Below are 21,790 nucleotides of genomic sequence, written 5' to 3' on the forward strand. Positions count from 1 at the left end.
GCAGGCCAGGAAAAATCCATAAATGTGATCGCAGTGACAGAAAGTAAAACAAAAAAGAGGTCTCTGATGTCCAGGCAGCGCGTGCCTACCCAGTGCGGGAGAAGTCTCTTCACGGGACTGTCAGTGGTTCGCTCCCCATCCCCATGAGGTGGCTGCCTCCATGACGAAGCTTTCAAAAAGCAATCAGACAGGATTTGAACAAAACCAAAACTCTGAACGAAAGGGCAAGAATAAAGTGCTCATCACAATTGTATTTAGCTATTTAGCCACACCAGCAATAGCGTCTCCAACGGTTACAGATCGCCCATCTTGCTGCTACTACACAAATGTCAGCAAGGATTCTCATAAATACTCTCCCATTTACAAGCTGCTTAGCGTTATGGCAAAACCCTTGGTAAAGCTGGTTACTTGCAGGGATTGCTCCCAGAACTGCAATACGAGTTAGTACAAACGGTTCACCTAGGTCACCACCTCTCCTGGGGCAGTGATCAAATTATGACTTCCAGGGGAGACTGGAGTACTCCTTGGGAGGTAGATGTTGCAGTGAAGGGCTATTATTTTGATAAAGATTTAAAAGTAATGCCCTTAACCACAGCACAGATGAGAACCACAGCAGTTTCTGCTCGTGCCTCTCATTGGAAAGCAAGCAAGCAGTAGGCACCCTGAGGAGGGTCTCCAGCACAGAGGTACCAGCAAACCGAATCACTTTAGCGCTTGCCCACCTGAAAACGAAGAGAGGGTGTAGACGAGTGGAACGTAAAAGTACAAACCCGAATGTAAATACTAGTTTAAATACTTCTCATCTTGCAATAAATGTATCATGGCATCCTCAGTACCCACAGTTGCTCAAGGCTCTTGTTTCAGGGCTAAAGATAGCTCTGCTGGTAACATGAGACAAAATAATGGTGGAATCGTTTTACTCCAAGAGAAGCTGGGTACTAAGGAACCAGCTTTATTTCCCATGCCCCCCCCCCCCCCCAGCCCCAGCTCCTTCCAGAAGATCCTTTGCCGTGAGCATTATCTCCTATTGCTTAATGCGAGATTTAATGGGACCTCGGCATCTCTATGGCGGTTCTGTAAATACAGCACTGCCTCTGGGGTATGGCCACTGGCCTGTATCGTGTGTGCTGCTACTGCAAGTCAAGCAAGCCTAGGTTTATGTATTTTAAAATAGCAGACTTCTGTTTTCATGACAGAAGTTGAGACAAAGGGCTGAAGTCTCACAGCTGAGTGAAGAAGCTTTTTAGCACTGCAAAAGACTCGCTCAGTTTTCTGCCAGGCCAGTCCTGAGTGATGCCAGACCTCCCTTCCACCCCACTCTCCTTTGCACCAGAATTGCTGTAGCTCCCTCAAGAGACAAGGGTATTTCTGCTGAATTTCCAACCCTTAGGATCATTTGTGTTGCATACGGTATGCAAACGAGCTTGATGGGACTGTGATACCTTCACAGTGCTCAAAGCAGTGTGCTGTACCATTCAGGATCTGAAAGAAAATTCAAATTCTGCTCCTAATGCAAAAAAAAAAAAAAAAAAAAAAAAGTAAAAACCCCATAATCTGTTGTGTCTACTCTTGATTGTGAACATTAGCAGGCATTAGCACCTTTCCACTCTGTTTCTGTAAAAGCTCTTTTATGCAGCTCTACAGTGCCGAAAGGGCTGCCGATGCATCCCTGCCAAAGATCATGCAGTTTAGTGACAGTCTTGGCTGATGAGACACTTCAAGACCTGATGCAGCGCGCTGAAGAAACACGGAAAAGGATGCAGAAGCAGCAGGCAGTTACCTAATACTATCAAGTCTCAATAAAAAATGACAAGCCGAGACATTTTGGCAGGCTTTCCGAATACCTAATAGGACGCTTGTGTAAACTGGCCTGGAAGCAAGGTTAAGGGAAATAAATCCACAGCAGAAAAAACAACGAAAAAACTTTAGAAGCAGCAAATTATTTCAGTTCAAAGCCCCTTAGATCGCATCTGACCATAGGGTGATAGAATTAGTCCCACTGATTGCTTCCACGAGATACGATTCGGGTCCAGTATTTTACACACGGCCATTCATCAGACGTGCTCCCACCCGAGCCGGAATACGTAAATATTTAACTTATTGGCAGGAGCGACTGCGTGAGGGGGTATTTGTGCCTATGGATTCGCTATGGCACTGGAATAAACCCGCGCTCCTTCCTCACTTGCAGCAGAACCGAGAGGGAGCGAAACCCCGGGAAGGTCTGGGGAGAGGGTGCCTCGCTTTTACGGGGGAACCCGTTCTCCCCAAAACCACCGGACCACCGGTGATCGATCGCATCGGCAAAGGCGGGAGCGTTCTTCGCGCACCGGCCTCGCTCCCTTCTCCCCAACCCGTTTTTTTTTTTTTTTTTTTTTTTTTTTATTTCGCTGTTCGCTTCCCCCGTCCCCTCTCCCGCCCCGGCCGAAGGGGAGGTTAAGCGGCAAACCGGGCCCCGGCCGAGGCCCCGCCGCTCCTCCCCGGCCCGGCGGGCGGCGGCGAGGGGCAAAGCGCCGCCATCGTCCCAAACAACCGCCGGGGCGGTTCGCTTGGAGGAGCGGGGCTTGAGGCGGCCGGCGGGCCTCCCCGCCACCACAGGTGGCCCTGCCGCCGTCGCCCGCCTCAGCAGCTCCCCCTGCCCGCCGCTCGGCCTTCCCCCGCCTACAGCGCTCGGTTCGGCGGTGGGAGGGGACCGCGGGGCCGGCCCCGCCGTACTGCTGGAAGGCGGAGCGGGGCGGCGGGGACGGCCTGGTTCCCGGCGGGCGGCGCTGGTGCTGCGTTGCCGTGGGAGGCGGCGCCCGGCCGGGCGCGGAGCTGCGGGCTCGGCGGCGGCGGCGGCGGCGGCGGGGAGGGAGGGAGGGCGGGGAGGGGGGGGTGTGAGCGGCCGGGCAGGGCGCCCCAGGATGCTGCGGTTCCTGCGCAGGACCTTTGGCCGGCGGTCGATGCAGCGCTACGGGCGAGGAGGCGGGCGAGGTGGGCTCGGCGGTGAGGGGGACGAGCGGGACGGGGGGCTGCGTGGAGCCGCCGCCGTCGCCGCGGGAGGTTTCCCCTCCTCGCCGCACCCCGGAGGGGTCGTGCACGGCGCCGGAGCGGCCGTTCACATCCCGGCGGCCGGCGGCAGTAAGCCGGTGCTGCAGTGCCGCGTCCTCCTCCTAGACGGGACCGAAGTCAGCGTGGAGCTGCCGGTGAGTAACGTGCGCTTGCCTCCCCTCGCCTGCGGAACAGCGCTTGCCATCTCCCCTCATCTTCCCTCCTCCGCATCGTCCGTGCTGACAGGCTCACCCAGCCCCGGCCGCGCAACGTGCGCCGTTCTCCGGGCGAGCCCGGCTACTTTCTTCCTCCCCTCCGCCGCCGATCCCCGCCTGCGTGCACCTGCTGCCAGGTGCGCGGCGTCCCTCCCCGCCATGACCGCCGCTCCGCTCTCCCCGCCGGCTGCGCCCCCCCCCCCCCCCCCCTTTTTTCCCCGGAGCGAGCGTGGAGGTGGGCAACCGTTCCCCCCCCCGCAGCCAAAAAAACAGCCCCCCTTGCAGCGATGCCTTCCGCGGCGCCTCTCCCCGGAGGGGCTGTCCCTGTCTACCGCTCTGTGTGTGTCGTTCGTTCGTCACCCCCCCCCCCCCCCCCCCCGGCTTGGAGGAGGAGGGTTTGGCGGGCTGCCGTGTGGGGAGCCGGCAGGGGCGGCCCCGCAGCACCTGTGGCGCCGGCGGGGAGAGCGGGGCGAGGCCGCGGCCGTGAGGCGAGGCCGGGCGGCGGGGGGTCTGCGGGGGGGGGGGGGGGAGCCGCCTCGTTCGTTCTTGTTTTCTGACCCACACACACCGCCTTTCTGCCGGCGGGAGAGGAGCGGGGCTGGCCGAGGGGCTGCGGGGGCCTCGCTCGGGCGTGTGTGTGGCGCGTTGCCTTTCCCCCCCTGAGGGACGCCTGAGGTGATTCTCTTCCCGCCCTCCCGGTCCCCCTTCGCCCGCCCTCCCGCTGGCCGTGAGGGGCGGCCCGGCCGGTGCCGGAGCTGAAGTTTTTCCCCTTTTCCTGGTGCTGCGCTGAAGGAATGAGGAAGGGACGGTGCCGGCCTGCCGAGCCGTGTGTGCGTTCGTGTTTGCCTGCTTGGTGAAGTTGGGCCGCGTTTGTAGGGGTTTCGGCATCCCCGGAGCCCGTTGTACGTCCTCGTCTCTGTTAAAGGAAGCCCGCGCGGTGTATATTGCTAATTTGTGGAATTTAGGTTTTGCCAGACTTTTCCCTCTCGCGGCTGCTAAACACTCTATACCTGTCCTTTTTTTGCTGACCCTTTCCCTCCCTCTTGAAAACCAGGTTTCCCATGAAATAATACAGAAGTTTATCATATTTGAAAAACATGTAATCATCTTTCCGTTTCAACCCAAATAATCGCCAGCCAGTGAGCTTCATCTACAAAAACAGATGGGGGAACTTACTAATGACGAGTGTGACAACCTGTAGTGTAAAAGAGAGAGTGGTTGTTTTTTTTTTTCAAGAGTACCTTTTGAATCTTGCTAGGTGCCTTTCATATTAATAGTTATCTGTATACATTGGCGTCATTTCGCTAAAACGTGGAATTTGCCAACCCTATGGTTTCTGCTTAAAAGAAACCGAAGGGATGGAGTAAGACTCTTACAAGTGCATATAGAAGTATGTGAATGGAGCCACCTAGAGATACTTGCTGCAGAATTATCAGGCCTCCCTTGCCTCACCGCCTGGATCAAGCATTTCCAGATATTGGAAATGCTAATACATTTCCTCTCCTCCCATCTCCTTCGCAACTTGCTGCAGTCCTTCTAACATCTCAGCACGAACCTTTTCTAAAGAAGGCTTGATGAATGTTATCAACGTGCTAAGGATTTACTTCTAGTGGTTTATGTAGATAAGCTCAGTAAATATTTTGCTTAAGGTTATACTCCCTCTGATTTATCAGGGTTCAGCTTTTGCTGTAGAGCCTGTTTAAGACGGTCTGTGGTTTTGAAGCATCGGAAAATAAGGTAATAGCACTCTTCTTAATCCTTGAGTATTGAAAGTATATGGAAGTATCTGCTTGGTCCAGTAAAGCAGCCGTGGAGCACTCTTGCTTGAATTTGACCTCCAGACAAAGCCTAGACTGCCAGTGTTCTCAGAATGTGAGCTGCACATGTGGTGGTTGTAGTTAATTTGTCCAAAGAGAGGGAAAGAAGTTGGTTTGGGTTTTGGTTTTTTTTTCACTGAAATCCCTAGACTGGTGGAGGACTCTGGAGCACGTAATAGCTGTCAATGTTTTGAGGATTAAAAACGGTTCTGTTGAATTACATATCTGTTCCTCATGCTTTTTCCCTTTCTTTCACGAAAGTAACACCCACACTGAGAGTTAGAAAAACTGAAAGAGGCGTTGCACCATTTATAGAAATTGATCAGTAAAGTTTCTCTGAGCTTTGCAGCTCTAGATTTTATGGGATTAGGGCCTGAAATGGAACGTGCTTTAATACTCAGAAGCTGTGGTACAGGACTGGTTAAGCTGAATGAATTGAGTAGCATCTTTTCCGTTTCAAAAAAAAAAAAAAAAAAGTTGTATGGTGTTTTCTTCCCATTTCAGCTCAAATTTTATTGAAAGGGAGGGAGTGTGGGCTTCATTACCAGTGAGCAGCTTACCCATGAAATCAAGTGTGTAGTTAATTGGCAGAGGACTTTACTGTGCTGCTGATTGTGTTCACAAGCACTTATTTCGGGAGATACTGGCATCTGTAAAAAGTGCTCTTTTTACTGCCTGCTAACATTACACCCCAGTTGTCTTTACAGTGGAAAAAGGACCTTGTTGATATTAGAACGTGATACTCTTGCAACTACAACTTTTTAGGCAGCTATCTAAGACTTAGAAATAATTGAAAGGTTTATTAGATTTTTAAAGACTACCGGATCTATTTGTTTGTGTGGAGGAATGACAGAAAAGACATGACTGAGGGAAAGCTTTAGCTATACGTGTACAAAAAAAGTTTCAGGGCTTTTTGTTGACTTAATGGTGTTGGTTTTTTTAATATTCAAGTAAAGCTCAAACCCTGAAACTTTTGTCTAGGTTAAATGTATTAGGTTCTGCCACAGTGTTTTCTCATATGCGGGGGCTGATGGTGGTACTGGAAAAATAAATCCTACGTCAGTAGGTTGATAACTGTCTTTGGGGTTAAGGTTATCATTTATGTGATAGTACCTGTGTTAGAAACTGCACATCTGGTAAGTTCTTGTCTGCTCATGGTGGAAACAGAAGTAGAGATCTACCTGGATGTCCGAGTCCTTCCTTAGCTTGTTCTTCTCTAGACTGTATAGCAATATTGTGACCAGGGTCACCTTTCTTCTTTATCTGCATTTCCACGCTCGCTTCCTTCTGGGGCATTTGCACTTCATTCCTTTTACTGCATGTCTTCTGCCCTCGGACTACCCCATCTTCTAGCCTGCCCTCTACGGTGCTGTGTACTCTTTCACTTGTAGGTGTTCTCTGGCTTTCCTGAACTTGTTTCCTACCCAGCTGTCCCCATACAAATGTCAACATAAAATTATTCTGAGCACTGTAGATACCCCTGGATAATGGTGTCTGTACTCAGCTTCTCGCATGAAATTTCAAGGATTGCTTGACGATGCTGGCTTTTCTGTTCACTATTAAGGCCAGAATCGTGTACTTTGAAAGTATTCTTTCTAAACAGAATAATGCACTGGATGGCTTTTAAAACCCAGGAGCTCCTCAGGGCCCTGTATTGAATGTGAGATGCTATTAAGGTTGGATCCGTTGTATAGGAGTGAGTGGCAGTTGACCAGTTCTGTTGCTGTGGGGTGATTTCCCACGGGAAGGGGGAGCATAGATGGTGTCATTACTTCCTCTTGACCTGACACCACGCATCTGCACATCTGAAATCTAGTTATAAGGATTGACGCAAGGAGAAAAATACTTAAATTAGAAACCATCCTTTCCTCCCTCTCACATAGGTATCGTCATATTTCTTTTTACCATGGAGAACCTGTTTAGTATCTTTTGTGTTGCATCTTCACTTACATTGGAGGCTGTTACTCGTTTGGATTTTGTAGCTCGGCTGTAGGTAGACGGAAGGCCACTTGCTCACTGCTGTCAAAACAATCTTGCCTCTTTTTCTGGAGGACTCATGACTTTAATGAGAGGAAAAACTGGTTATGGATGATGCTGTGTTCTTACATAAAGAATGCAGGGAAAGCGCATTGACATTTCCGCAGCAGTGATGATGCCTGCTAGTTAATATATAAACGAAATAGTCTATAGATGGCTCTCGGATGAGGCCAAAAAGCCAAATTTTTGTTGACTTTAAGACGTGGTTGCTGGCATTTCTAAAATATGAGCCTCTGATTTTTAATTTAGTGCGTTGTATGAAAGCTTAAAGGGAGGATATGAAAGATGGCTATTCAGTGGGACTGTCCAGGGTAGCAGGAATTAGTGTCCCTTTTCTTAATGCCACTGAAAACAGTATTCTGTGATAAGTTGCAGGAGGGCAGGAGGGGAATGAACACATGTAGCGTGTTCTTGGGTTTGTGTAACCTAAGTGGGATAAAAAAGAGGGAACAAATGGTAAGCTTACTCTACTACGGAAATCCTCATCCTGCAAAGCAGATATAGGATACCTTACATTTTCTGTGACATGAAGCCACAGCCAGTCAACGCACTCTCTGTCATAAATACTCCTTTCTAAAAATCTCCTTGCTCTGATAAATTTCTGTGCTGCTGTGAACGTCATTACAAAGACCTGTGTGATGTACTGGAAAGTAGGTGATGTTTAATGATTGGATTAATGAACAAGTCAAATACAACTCTTCAGATCTGTGAGTTGTTTTCAGATGGATAGCTTTTGTATTGTTTCTTTGCCTTCCTTTTGGTGTATCTGTTTTAATAATTGTTTCGGCTGCTATGGAAACACTTCAGGATAGGGATAGTGAATGTTCTTCAATAGCCTTTTGTAGTCTCTAATCTTCTATGCGTTGTATCCTTTTCTTGCTGGAGTAACATGAGCATAACAAAATTTGCTATCTGGCCTCTATGCTTACATCAAATGTAAATGTTAAATTTGCTCTTGAGTAGTCATCTCTATCTTATAATTATTGGTTAGTGTATTTGACTTGATAAAGTTATAAATATCGGGAGAGAAGTACAACTCATTTTTTCTTTCTTTTATATCACACGTGATTTCCTAATGACGCTTCAGGAATATTAACTCTAAAGAAATGGACTAATACGCATGTAGAGACTCCAGAGAATGACTTGAATCTAACTGAGGAGTTACCCCACCCCCCACCCCCCAAATAGATGTATTACATCAGATGGGGAACAGGATTTTTTATTAATTGTTTAAAGCTTTTATCACTTACGAAATTGATAATATGCCGCCTTTATGCAGAAGTTACCTTTCAACAACATAAAATTAGAGTACTTGCTGGAAAACGTTAAAAGCATATTTGCAGCACTAGGAAGGCCTCTCATGTTCATGAACTCCTGCGGGCACCAGCACCTGTAATCCCCTTCATAAACTGATCAAGCTCCATTTTTTAGAAGGGCTTGGGTATTTTGCTTCCACAGCTCATCTTGAAATGCCTTTTCATTACCTTACAGCTCGGATCAAGTAACTGTAGCTAGAACTCGATGTGCTGTCTTCTGGCGGTAGCCTTAAATTATGTTATGCATGTACCGTATACTTGGATGCGTTGCTGTGTATACTGAAGGTGCGTGAAAAGCGTTCATAGTAGAATCAGGTACTAAAAGCCAGGGACGTACGCAGCCCCCTAGAAATAGGAATGAGGTGGGGTATGCGCATGTGACCGCAGCTTTGCTTCAGAAATGCACGACTGTCGTGGTTTAACCCCAGCCAGCAACTAAGCACCACGCAGCCGCTCACTCACTCCCCCCCCCACCCAGTGGGATGGGGGAGAAAATCGGGAAAAAGAAGCAAAACCCACGGGTTGAGATAAGAACAGTTTAATAGAACAGAAAAGAAGAAACGAATAATGATAATGATAACACTAATAAAATGACAACAGCAATAATGAAAGGATTGGAATGTACAAATGATGCGTAGTGCAATTGCTCACCACCCGCCGACCGGCACCCAGCTAGTCCCCGAGCGGCGATTCCCCGCCCCCCCCCTTCCCAGTTCCTATACTAGATGGGACGTGCCATGGTATGGAATACCCTGTTGGCCACTTTGGGTCAGCTGCCCTGGCTGTGTCCTGTGCCAACTTCTTGTGCCCCTCCAGCTTTCTCGCTGGCTGGGCATGAGAAGCCGAAAAATCCTTGACATTAGTCTAAACACTACTTAGCAACAACTGAAAACATCAGTGTTATCAACATTCTTCACATACAGAACTCAAAACATAGCACCATACCAGCTACTAGGAAGACAGTTAACTCTATCCCAGCTGAAACTAGGACACTGGGGAAGGCAGGAGAGCTGATGGGGATGTCCCTTGCCACCCGGGGAAGGCAGCAGCTCGATGGAAGCCAGGCCCTCTCCTCCCCTCTCGCTCGGGCCTTGGTGCGGAAGAGGTGGCAGCTCTTCACGAGGGGCGGTGGTGGGGATGGGGAAGAAGGGCGCAGGCAACTCTTGAGAGCAAAAGAACTGTTTAGTGGTGGGAGATGCTGCAGGTGAGCCTGCGGGAAGTCCACGGAGTTTGTTTTCAGTTAAACAGGACTCTCCCCTTGTGAGCCCGTGTTGGCTATGACCAATGACTGCATTGTCTCTCAAGTGTTTGTCAGTAACTCCCAGAATGACCTCCATAACTTTACCTGGCACTGAAGTGAGACTGATAGTTTGGAAATGAGACATTCCTAGGGTTCGGTGCCTTTAATTATGACAATTTTACTCCATTTAAAAGACTAGTATCAAGTTTTTGATGTCACAGCCTAAAAAACCCCAGAATGTAAGGCACCGCCAAAGCGCGCGGGTGGGCATGGAAACGGAAAGTTTCTAGAAAGAGCCTCCTACTCAAAGGCAGAGATCAGGTGGTGTGACAGGAGTGCAGACGCAGTTGCCCAAGTGCTAAATAAGAGAGGACGCAAGCTTTTTTATTCTCATAGTTGTTTATTGTCCAGTCAAGAAGGTGCAGAGGCTGGGCTGCCGGCAGGGAGCTGGCCGGATGCTCCTGCGACGGTGTTGGCACCATGTGTGGCGAAGGAGCCTGGGTGGTCGGGGTGCAGCCAGGTGATCCCTGTGGCAGGTGCACCCACTGCCTTCGATGGCTCTCATTGAGGTGGATCTACCTCCATGGGCTCCACGTCGTCCTTTGGTGGGCTGTCACGCCTGGGCCTCCCACCGTGCCTCAGCAGATAGGTACGCCGGGGCCCCACGCTGTTCCCCGACGTGCCAACTGCTGCGCACTGGACGATGATGGTTGCGTGAGCAAGGGCCATCGCTCTCCTGGCTCGAGGAGGGATGTTGTTCCTCCTTCTTCTCCACCAATTGTCTTTCCTCAGGCTCCTGGGAGGTGCCTTCCTCTTTGACGGTCGCAGGAACCGTCTGCGTGCTGTCCCACGCCAAGGTGGGCAGCCGCCCGCGTCGCTGCCGCGGCTGCTCCCCGTCAGGCAGACACGCTTGGGCTGCAGGGCGTTTGGTGGTGTGCCTACAGCCAAGCGCTGCATGGCGTCGGTCAGCGGTTGGAGGCTGACGACGCTGGTGGCGGGAGGGGTGATGGCGTTCCTCCTCCGCCTCCTGCGCTGCCTCTGCTTCCTCCTGCTGGGACGCGCCTTCCTCCTCCGCGGTGGCGTGGAGGGGCTCTGTGGCGTCCCACGCCGAGGTGGGCAGCCGCCCGCCTCGCTGCCGCCACCCGTCAGGCAGACTCGCTTGGGCTGCACGGCGTTTGGTGGTGTGCCTACAGCCAAGCGCTGCATGGCGTCGATCAGCGGATCGAGGCCGACGGCGCCGGCGGCGCGAGGGGCGATGGCGTTCCTCCTCGTGGGAGGTGCCCGACTCCTCCGCGGTGGCGGGGAGAGGCTCTGTGGCGTCCCACGCCGAGGTGGGCAGCCGTGCGCCTCGCTGCTCCGGCTCCTCTTCCTTCCAAGCATGCTTGGCGTCTGAGGGCCGGGAAGCTCGGCCATCTGTGGGCCGGCTGCGGGGCCCCTGCTTATATAGGGCCGGTGACATCAGTAGGCCACTGTGATGGCGACTGTGACGGTGGCTGATGCCTGTGGCCGATTATGACGCGTTCGGGCGCGGTGGGCCTGTGGCCCCAAAGATGCCCAAATATGGTTGTTGGAGGAGGAGGGCGGTGGGGGCTGAGGGAAGGCAGGGCAGCTCCCACGTGCGGGGCAGCTGCTAGGGTCGGTGTGCCTCAGGTCGGTGGTGGGGCTGATGCTGGGGATCGTCTGAAGTAATGGCCTGGGTGGTAGCGGGACAAGCCACCTTCCGCAAGGTTGCGGGTATCCCTTGCCACTAGATGTGACGTCACATGGTATGGAATACCCTGTTGGCCACTTTGGGTCAGCTGCCCTGGCTGTGTCCTGTGCCAACTTCTTGTGCGCCTCCAGCTTTCTCGCTGGCTGGGCATGAGAAGCTGAAAAATCCTTGACATTAGTCTAAACACTACTAGCAGCAACTGAAAACATCAGTGTTATCAACATTCTTCACATACTGAACTCAAAACATAGCACCGTACCAGCTACTAGGAAGACAGTTAACTCTATCCCAGCTGAAACTAGGACAACGACATGTTAGGTTCTTGAGAGAGAAGAGGGAATTTTAGGCCCTGAACATGCTCACCAAACATCCCCAATAAATCTACAGCAGATAAAAGACATTTCAACAGTATATAGTAAAAGAGGGAGACGGTGAACAGGGTTTTGTTTTGGCATATGCTAGATAAATTCTGCTTGTGAGTTCCTTTAGTTATTTATGGAAGCCAATATAATTTTTCAATGCAGTACAGATAGATAGGGTAACAGGATCACTGCTGCAAAGTTGACAAAGAGTGAGGGGGAGAAAGCCAATAATGGGAGTAGTATACTGAAAAGATAAAAGTATGAGCACCTAGTACTAATTCTCTGATGGAGAGCTTATGTGTTTGAAGAGATGGGTAGAAGATAAGGTTGTTGTATGTATTCTTTCGGAAGCCTCTTTACAATGGACTAGAACACACCTATGCTGAGGAAGGTAACCGTGTGAAATGTCAATGTGGCTGGGCCTCTTGTTTGTTAGCACAAAAATGCATTTCAGTAGCAGCTGTTTGCACTGAACTTAACTACGCGGTCATGAACACTGGTGATGCTCTGAAGACCACCATGGATGCGAATGGAGATGGTCAGTAAGAAGGAAACTTTCAGAACAGTTAGATAATATGTGTTTATTTGTAAACAGTGTACATCTAATGTTTGGCTGGTTTTTTTTTTGTTTTGTTTTGTTTTTTTCCCAGTGGTTGTGTTCCAGACTAGATTGGTAGGTAGCAAACCTGTAGCTTCAGGCTCTTAGTAGTGGTCCTGAAGAGGAAAAAGAGTGTCTTGGCATGTAAAAAGTTCTTATGAGGGAGGAAATAAGAGTAAAGAGACTTCGGAAGTGCAGCCCATATAGAAGAGCAAGCAGAGGACTAGTTTTGTTTGGATTACAGAAGGTAGTACAGGAAGAGACAGGCTGAAATGGTGAAGAAACTAGAAGTGGTATGTAAAGTATGGAATGTATTGTCTAGCCATTTCTTTTCTGAAACAGAGGGGACAGGTTATCTCTACCCTTGCTTCTCTGCGCATGCTTTTCTTCCTCACATGCTTCCTTCTGCTCCTACTGGTAAGCCCCTCCGTAAGTATCTCTTTTCCCGTAGCTTTCTCTGAGAGGCTGGCTTCATTTAGTGTCTCTCCTTCTCCAAGCATAGGTCCATTTTCCTATTCAGGGCTTCTGTTTTTAAATTCCCAGCCATTTCCACCCACCCTTCTCCTTTGCAGTCTCCTCCCTGAGCAAGTCTCTGTACTTTTTCTGTGTGGATATCATCTGTATTACTAGCATGATACCTACTGAATTTTCTTTTTATTAAGAGCAGATTTCTTTTAGTTTTGCAGAGTTTTCCCCCCCCACTCTGTTTTTCCAATCTGTAAAAGCAGTTTCCTTTGCATCCCAGGAGCAGCTACACAAGCTGTGAAACAGTTCACCGTGGAGGATCTCTTTAAAGAGCACTAGAGGTCTGCTGCCTTCTGGTTAGGGCCTCGAGTATAGTTCTCTGTCCCATTCACTCCTACCAGTTTAGATAATTTCTGTGGTTCTCTGCAGTTGTCAGAAATTTGGAACGCTCTTCAGTCCTGTTCCTTCCCCACAAAAATGCAATTTTCCAGCTGTGGCCAGGGGTCTGAACTGTGGAAGGTCCGTCGCTGGCTCAGCCAGCTTGACTGGCAAAGCGTTCTGTCTGTCAGCGCACAAATGGTGCGGGTGGCCGCTTGTCCTGAGCATTCCCAGTTGCAGAGCAGACATTAGGGGAACATTGGTAGCGACTGGTGAAATAGTTAATTCAAAGGTTAAACCTCCTCACTTTAAAAATGCGTGGTTTCATACGAGACGACAAAAACGGACCTGAAAACTCAAATGGTGTGGGAAGGAGGTTGAGAGAAGAAGGGAGAACTTACATGTCACTGAATCTGTAGACCCTTTGCAAAGTAAAACATAAGGGTAAGTACAAATAATTTCTTTTATTTTTAGCTAGAAGGATGAAGTTGACAGCTGTTAACTGTATGTACAGTGTTGCTGGGTTAGTATTTTAAATTACTTGAGAAACACATGGGGTTTTTTAGTATTTGTTTTCCAATGCAGACTATGGTAAATGTTCTTTTATTCTTTCCACATTAGAAATAAAAGGGTTGGAGGATAATGAAGTGTTTAGAGTGACCATCTGCTCTTCATTTGACTTGCTATTTCCGTTTATTTCTATGCATCAATTCAAATATGTCCTGGCCCATTAGCTATATTGTGATGAGATTATTTCAAAATACTTGTTGAAGTTCCAGATTCAGACTCCAGCATGAAAAATATTAAGAGCTAATTTATATTGGCTGTTTATGGTTTTGATCTGTACAGATTCAGATTATTTCCCTTCCTTGCTGTTATGGAACCACAGATAGTTTATCCTTTATCCAAACAAATACCAAATGTCGCCTTTTTTTTTTTTTTTTTTTTTCTTCCCAGTATACTGAAAAACACATTGAATTGAGATGTTACTGTATTTCATGATTTTAATACATGTGGTGCAGTTTGTATGATAAATAGAGACTGGAAATCCTAACAGAGGATCCAATTTAATGTTTGTGAAGTACAACAAATAACGCTACACAAATATGTGCAGAGTGTAGGTCCTTGCTTTTGAAGAACTTGGGCTGGTATGAACATACCAGTATCAAATATACAGTTAGAAAAGCACAGTGTTATAACTTAGGGGTTGTAACCTGTAATTAAATTATTGTAGACTGCAACATTGTTTCCAAGGCTGACTTATCCAAGGATGAATTCTTTTGTGGCTGTTTGAAAATAATGCTTTTTGACAGTAGTTCTTCATAGTACTAGTAATTGATTGTATGTGTTATTTTCATTGGTGTTTTATATATATATATATATATATATAAAATAATAATTGTAGACTTGAGAGGAATTTTGTAGCTTAGCAGTCTTGGCTGGGAAAACACCTGTTTCTTTTTCTGCCTAAATTGAGACTAAACAAGGAAACCACTTCCCATTTTTAAGTTCCAGGTTTCTTACTGTGTACATTTCACTATGTGAGGTCTTGTAGGTTATGTATTAGATGATAGATAAGCAATTTCAGTTGGCTGTGTTAAGCTTTAACAGTATCCTAGGCTGTAAGCAAATTTTCATTTTAATATTGATGGATAAAATAAACATGCTAACTGCATCACATCTTTTTTGTTGGTGTTATGTCCGAACAAAATTACTTAATGTCCAAATGTTACCTGCTTTAATTGTGCAAGTGAATGTTTCCACATTTTCTGAGAAAAGGAACAGTTTTATTAAGTTTTTCTTCCTTCTCCCTTGTTCCCATCCAGAATTGGTCAAGGCTGGTTTCTGTCATTGAAATAAATCTCTTCTATACCTTGTTAGTGGTTCCTGGAGCTGTTATATGGTAGGATTTTAAATTCAGGGCTTCCATTTATGTAAAAAGACCAAACCCAAGAAATTCCATTTTTATAAGCAGATCTGAAAACGCCAGTACTCTGTACAATCGTTGTGTCGCAACAAAGATCACTATTCAGCAGAGATGCAAATCCTCAGTATGTAGGTTTTATATTCAGGCTACTTACTGAGTAGAAATTCTTCTTGAATAATGAACTTTCCATGAGTGCTTTGCTTTGAGAGATGATGAATGATGAGTCTGTTATCTCTTTGAATTAAGCAAGTAAGTGAAGAGTGGTGGTATTCTTCAAAATCGGTCGTATCACTAGGGTAGGCAGCGCCCTGGAAGTGTAAAGTCCAGTGGGCAGTATCTGCTTACCTTCTCTCATGCTGTGATCTTTGGATGCCGATGTATTTCGATGTGAATTCGGACGTCCTGCTGTAGCTCTGTGGAGGGAAGAGTTGGTTTAATACAGCAGCAATATAACTTGTTTGTTGTGGAAGTTTCTCTTCCTCCCTTTTCCTGCTATTTCATGTGTTGGGCTTCCTTGAGGTTTTTTCTTTTTCTTCCCCTGCTGTTCAGCAATGAAGAGAGGGTGGCAGGGTGTTTTCTTATTTGTTACCGACATCCCCTTTCTCCGAGGAGGAGTGTTCCCAGCCCTGCTCTGTGACGGCTCCTGAGCCCGCAAGTCTCGTCTGCCAAGGCCATGTTCTGAGCTGTGGCTCGGAACACCTAGCTGCAGGGTGGCTTTACGTGTGCCCAGTGGCTGCCTTGCACAGTTAATTCTGCACGCAGCTCTCAGCAGTACGTTAGAGTCCTGGTCTTGACTTCCAGTTAATTAGATGATGTTGATTTTGATGGGTTTTCTTTTTAATGGGGGGACCTGCTTACTAAGACAGCAGAGATCGCCGATTCCTTTTACAGAGGCCAGTGAAGCCATTAAATGCTGACTGTAGCACTTTACCTTTTCTCCTTTAAGCTGATTGCTTAAGCTATCATCTGCCTGTATGTCTGCTCTGTCTCCCTGCACTCCCCTCCTCTCATACAATGATATTTCACAGTTGGCTTTTCTCTGTTGGATGAACTGTTGCAAAATTTGTAAAATAGCAAATCAAACCCTTGGTTTGGGGTGTGAAAATGGGGGAGCCTTTGGGGCATCAAAATATTTGCAACAGTACTCAAATTGTTTGTTGTGAGCAGTAGGGACTTGGAGGGGAAAATTTTTTTTAATTGATGGATTTTGGTAGTTCAGGAAAGGTGCTTAATATATTTTAGGAGGTCAATCTATGAGGAAATAATCTGCACAACAAATGTTTTTCTAGTGTTCTTAAATTTAGAATTGGAAACAAGCAGAGATTACCCACTACCTTCACTTCTTTTTCCTCTTGAATTCTCTGAGCCATCCTCTCTTTTGCTGGTATTGCTTACAATTCCTTTTTTCCTGTGTAGCGTGTTGATGCACAATTTGCATTATAGATTTATCCTATAGTAAAACCTTTCTGATGCGTCATTTCTGGCTTTAAGTAGTAAAGATGTTTACAAAGTATGGGGAAAATGAGGAAAGAGTTTGAGCATTTGTCTGTGTATTAGCAAAGAATAGACTGAAGTTGATGACTGCATTCCTGGGAGGGGAATGGGAATAGAAAAATTCAGCACTGTGAAACAAAAACAAGTGGGTTTTGTTTGCTGCTATTGAAATTTGCCAGCAGATACTCTCATGTTACAGTTTGTGTGCTTGGATATTGATGTATTTTCACGTTTGATCTTAAAGTGTATTTTCAAAAAAAAGTTCAGCTGTTTTGCTGTAGGAATATGGTTATGGCCAGGAAAGGGGACCTTGATTTCTTACACCCTCACGTTAATGGTATTAGATAATGATAGAAGTCTTTCTTCTAGAAGAGTTTCATCTTAATTTGACAGAGAGAAGTGGATCATCTGATAACATTTCCAGCATGATCATAATCTGAAAAATTGTCAGACAAAGCAAAAAGATGTAGTCTTTCATAAATAGAAAATATTGTTAATTAGAAGTTTGTTTCAGAAAGCAGATTTTTCCCTGTTACAACTGTCAGTTTCTCAGCGTTTGTGTAATGCCAGGAGTGGAGAACTTTCCCAGCTGTTTCAGTAAGCTAAGTGCTGGAAGCTTTCTGGGAAGAGAAAATAGTCTGAAGAACCTCTATGGCTTCCCTGTGACTTTCAGGGGCTGTTGAAAGTGGGCAAGCTGAAGTGCAAGGATTTCCAAGGCATCTTACTGTTTACTGAAGTCAAAAGTTCTTTCTTAATTTAAGGCAGATAGAGCTTTTAAGTAATACCAAAGTCTCCAGCAAGGTGTTCGAAAAGCTGGTTTTTGCAAGCTACAGGGCAAATGAATGGTTAGGTTGCAAGGAAGATAGGGCAGTATTTAAAGAGTACGAATTCCTGTTTATTGCATATGCACTAACCTCATTAACAGCATAAGGCTGTCAAGACTAGAGCAGTGCGAAATGACTTGCAGGAGCTACCAAATATAGATCCTGTGAGAAGTCCCAGGCCTGGGGAGCTCTTGCTACAGAGGGCAGCTCTCCAAATAGTGCCGCCTGCTTTTCTGCAGGAGCATTTGGGTCAGACTCAAGTCCCGGTATGTATCTGGGAAGAAAGCTTTTCTCCCACTTTTCCTTTTGTGAGTCTTAGAGAACTGCAATCTTTTGTACTAGTTTGTAAAATGGTGCAATAGTCTGTCTGCATTGCAGAGCTGATACAGGTGAGATGGAGAACAAAGTTGTTCTTTTGTTTCTGTGGTCTTGTACACGAAGTGAAAGCACTCATTGGAAACAGCAAACAACCAGGTAGTTGACCGACCCTGTGCAATCCAACAGCAGTTTGTGGTGCTGAAAAAATATCTGTGAAGGCAAAATATGAATTCAGTGCAGTTCCGGAGGGACAAGATGCGACCACTTTGCCTACTTCTAATAGTGTCGCCCGCTTTGCTTGAAGAGTATGTTCTGTGAAATTCCAAACTTGGGTAACCTCTGTCTCTGCAAAGATGGTAGTGGAAGCTCTTCGAGAGACAAACCGGGGAATGGGAGACTGGGTGCAGGGCTGATGAGGGAATGTGTGCTCTGTGGTATACTTCTGTTTCTGTCCTATATGTGGACATAACCTGCCACGCTAATAAACTTGGAGTGGTTTTATCGCTAAAGGATAGGTTATAAATGCAGAAACAGGCACCCGTAGTTAGTGCTAGGAGGCAAGCGTGCAGCTTTGGTTTCAGAGCTAAATGAATTTATGGTGTTATTCAAAGCGACTTTTGTATCTCAAAAGCCCTTATGAGGCTGCCGGTTCCTGGTGGCGGTAAGGAATGGAATTGATGTTTGAAGTAGCTAGGATTTATGACGCACATTTTCTTTTTGTACTTTTGTGCTTGAGTAGGGAGGGAGGGAGACAGTTTTTCTTATGGCCTGACTAAATGAATACAAACTTATACATACTAACAGGACTTCTTGTTTTTACAAGCAATTATTTTTCAAAGGGAATTGTTAGAATGCAGGATTTACAGAAAATCAGTAAGGTGATTATTGTTACCTGTTTGTATCTTTTTTTTTTCTCCTCCCCACCCTGCCACCCCCAAAGCCCCAGCAGTTTGATCACCACTTTCGACAGAGCTACCACATTTGCTAACTAAGAAAATTTGCTTTGGGTAAGTGGCTAGCAGAGGTTCCAGCTGTCTCTGTTCCTGTTTGTTCCTCCTTTTAACATCTTCTGTTAAGCCTGTTACGATGGTGTTAAATGGAAGTCAACTGACTGTTCTCCCTAGATATCATTTGGACTATCGCTTTTTAAATTATATTGGAGAGTTAGTCATATGGATGGCTTGTAAATGAATAGGTTCTGAACTGTAGATTTGTTTCAGGTCAGGAAGGATCATTGTGAACACTTAATCTGTTCTCCTTCCCTGATCAGTCTCCAGAACTTCTTCCAAGAACATGTTTTAAGCCTGTCACTTTTTAGCATCAGCTGTCTCCTTGGATCTCATTATTTTGTCTACCTTTAAGAGCCTTTAATGAGAAGCAGTTACTTATTCACCTTGTGCGTGGACTCTTCAGAATAATAACAGGTCTTTTATTGTATCTGATATTTTCATGGTCCCTGTTATCCCCTGTCTTGGTACCTGAGCAGGCATGCAATGAAAAGTCCTGCGACTATGGGGAAAAATATTTTACACATGAAGGTGTGCGAAATTCACATGCAAGCCACCTCTTAGTCTCATCTTCGATTGTCTAAATAGATAAAATTTATTTCCAGATGCTTTTCAGACTCAAAATTATTCTTTGTGGCTTTTTTCTGACTGTGCATAATGCGCGGACATTTGAGCTGAGCACAGCAATGTTGTTATAATGGTCTGCTGAATGTTACATGAAATGGCATTGCTCCTTACTTAATGTTCCCTTGTTACGCATTCATGGCTCATGTTTACTTTCTTGGCTGTAGTATTACACTGAGAGCTCATGGTCAGTTGTTCTTCTGTTGTTGCACCGGAGTTCTTACAGTGCTGCTGAGATCCAGGGCACTATCTTTGACCTAGTGAGTGTGAGCGAAACTTCTGTTCCTCTGTGTGTGACCTGTGATTTCACTGAATTCAGCTACAGTGTGCTGATGCAGTTCTGCATCCTGATTTTTTTTTTTTTTTTTTTTTTTTTTAAATCTGCCTATCGTGGACTACACACATCTATTTTAGGAATGCTTACGCTTGCTTCTGTTGGACTGTCTCATAGGCTGTGTTTTGAGAGTACAGGTGTTTCATGGTCAATACGAGTTCAAAGAGTTCTTGCCTTCTCGTTCCCATCCTAGTGCTGCAGGCAGATGCCTGCCCTTTCAGTTGTTTGTGGGGCTGTGCTGAAAGGCAGGTCAGGGATCAGATCCAGGGATGTTTCACTGTAAAAAACACTTTTGCAGCATTGAATGTCAGAAATTTGTTAAAGGTATGGCATAAGTAAGGGGGCAAGCAGTAGGAAAAACCTGACAGAGGGCGTGGGAGCTCTTTAGGGTGAAAGTGCTGTAAAAGCCCCTGTGATGTTGAGTTGGGCCTTGAGGGTATAAATAATCACTTTAGGAATGGTTTGATTCATGTACTTAGTGCTCTCATAGCTTGGTCATGTGAGTGCTCCTCCTCTGCCCCGCTAAAGTCAGGCAGATTAGTATTCAGCGGGGAAGAAATGCTTAGTTGCTGCAGCAACGTGGTTCGGTGACAGAAATCGTGGCAAGTAGCTCAAGCTGGATCTGCAAGAGCTCATCTGTGCCAAAGTCAGGTGTCTTGCAGAAACGTATTCTAAGGTTCCTTATTGCCACAATCAGATAAAAGTGTCGTCTTATGGAGGAAGAAGTTACACTTGTTTTATGAGACTTAATTTTCTTAAAATCCTGATGAGTGGTTTAAACTATCCTGCTGTTATTTAATTTACTGCTGACTGGACCCAGCCGTTTCCAGTTTTTATTTTCAGAATCTAACAGGGAGCCAGAATTGATGAGAATAACAAAGCTGATACTGAAATTAGAAAGATTCTAGGAATTTTAGAGGAGGTCTCCTTTTTCTAGGTTCTGCCTGTGGAGTTTCAAATAGAACCAGGGCTGAAAAGGTTTTCTTACAGTCATTACTTGATGTGGATATCCTGTGATGGAGTACTCCTACTTTCCTTATCCCTTTGAGGCTGGCTGCAAGTGAGGTAAAGTAAGACTATGCTGTTGAGGGAAAATGACATTGCACTGAGTGGAGCCTGGATTCCTAACCAGTCAGGGATCCATAAAATTCAAGTGGCCTGAGTTTAATTGTAAATCTTTATTTGTAGGTATTCCATAAATAAGTCTTGCCCCTAGTACACACTCGGTAATTCTTGATTGTGAGTAAAATAGAAAGATAAAACATTTGAATTGACATTTCTAATTCCTCAATTATTTTTAGTTTAGTCTCTCACTTGGAAACTAAACTGTGGATGAGTTTGACTTTATGGTGCATTTTCTAAATGTAATAATTAAATTGTCACATTCATGGAAAGAAACTTTGTTTAAGAACATGATCTAAACCAACACTCTTTAAGAAGCAGGTGGAAGTTTATTTATGTCTTGAAAGCACAAATGAACAGTTCTGGATCATGCTGAAAAAGTTCCAGTGGAAAATAGGCTTTTAGCTCCAAATCCACGAGTTACATTAGAAAGACAGTTTCAACTAGAATGACAACTATTTTAAACATTTGAATAAGCATGCGCCTTTTTTTTTTTTTCTCCCCCCTTTTTTGAGGGGAAAACTAGGGAAACAAAGTTTTGCTTCAGGATTTTCTTTCTTATGACCAACTAGTTGTGTTCTTCTAATGGCTTGTGGAATAAATCCAATTTTCAAAATGCTTGAGAAAACAGAGTTCCCCGGCCATCTGGTGCTTTTTTGTGTACATGCATGCCTGCACCCCTGTACACTCAGGGACATTGTGCTGCAACTGCAGGGTGAGGGAGATCAACTTGAGTTCCTGGTCTGGGAAGCTAAAGGGTGAATGCATGCTGACCAGAGAGCTGGGAGGTGCTGGTTTTAGTGTTCATGGGTGAAGGTTTCCAATTTAAGATTTGATTAATTTTAAATTTTTTCTTTATTTATTTTAAGCTGCAGGCATTTGCTGCTCCTCTTGCGATGCTCCCAAAGCATCTTTGGAGGTGTTATACTGTCTGGGTAGTAAGGTGACAATATCTGTAATTCTCATCTGGACAG

General features: G+C 46.0%; 1 protein-coding gene and 1 long non-coding RNA gene across 4 annotated transcripts in view; one reads left to right on the top strand and one right to left on the bottom strand.

Moving 5' to 3' along the window:
- Positions 1–237: 237 nt before the first annotated feature.
- On the bottom strand, positions 238–1,692 carry LOC115340199. Its single transcript, XR_003922978.2, has 3 exons — positions 1,600–1,692; positions 1,443–1,507; positions 238–722 (listed from the first exon to the last, which is right to left on the bottom strand). It is a non-coding gene; the product is annotated as an uncharacterized LOC115340199 (long non-coding RNA).
- Positions 1,693–2,842: 1,150 nt separating this feature from the next.
- EPB41L4B (erythrocyte membrane protein band 4.1 like 4B) overlaps positions 2,843–21,790 on the top strand; it is a 177,952-nt gene continuing 159,004 nt past the window's right edge. For 2 of the 3 annotated variants that reach the window (XM_030011373.2, XM_030011375.2), the window contains exon 1: positions 2,843–3,182. In XM_030011373.2, the coding sequence (XP_029867233.1) occupies positions 2,901–3,182 (282 nt within the window). In that variant the 5' untranslated portion in view covers positions 2,843–2,900. The remainder of the gene's footprint in view (positions 3,183–21,790) is intronic. The other variant, XM_030011376.2, reaches the window with a different exon arrangement.

This window comes from Aquila chrysaetos, chromosome 4, assembly GCF_900496995.4.
Source record: "Aquila chrysaetos chrysaetos chromosome 4, bAquChr1.4, whole genome shotgun sequence".
NCBI classification, from domain to species: Eukaryota; Metazoa; Chordata; class Aves; order Accipitriformes; family Accipitridae; genus Aquila; species Aquila chrysaetos.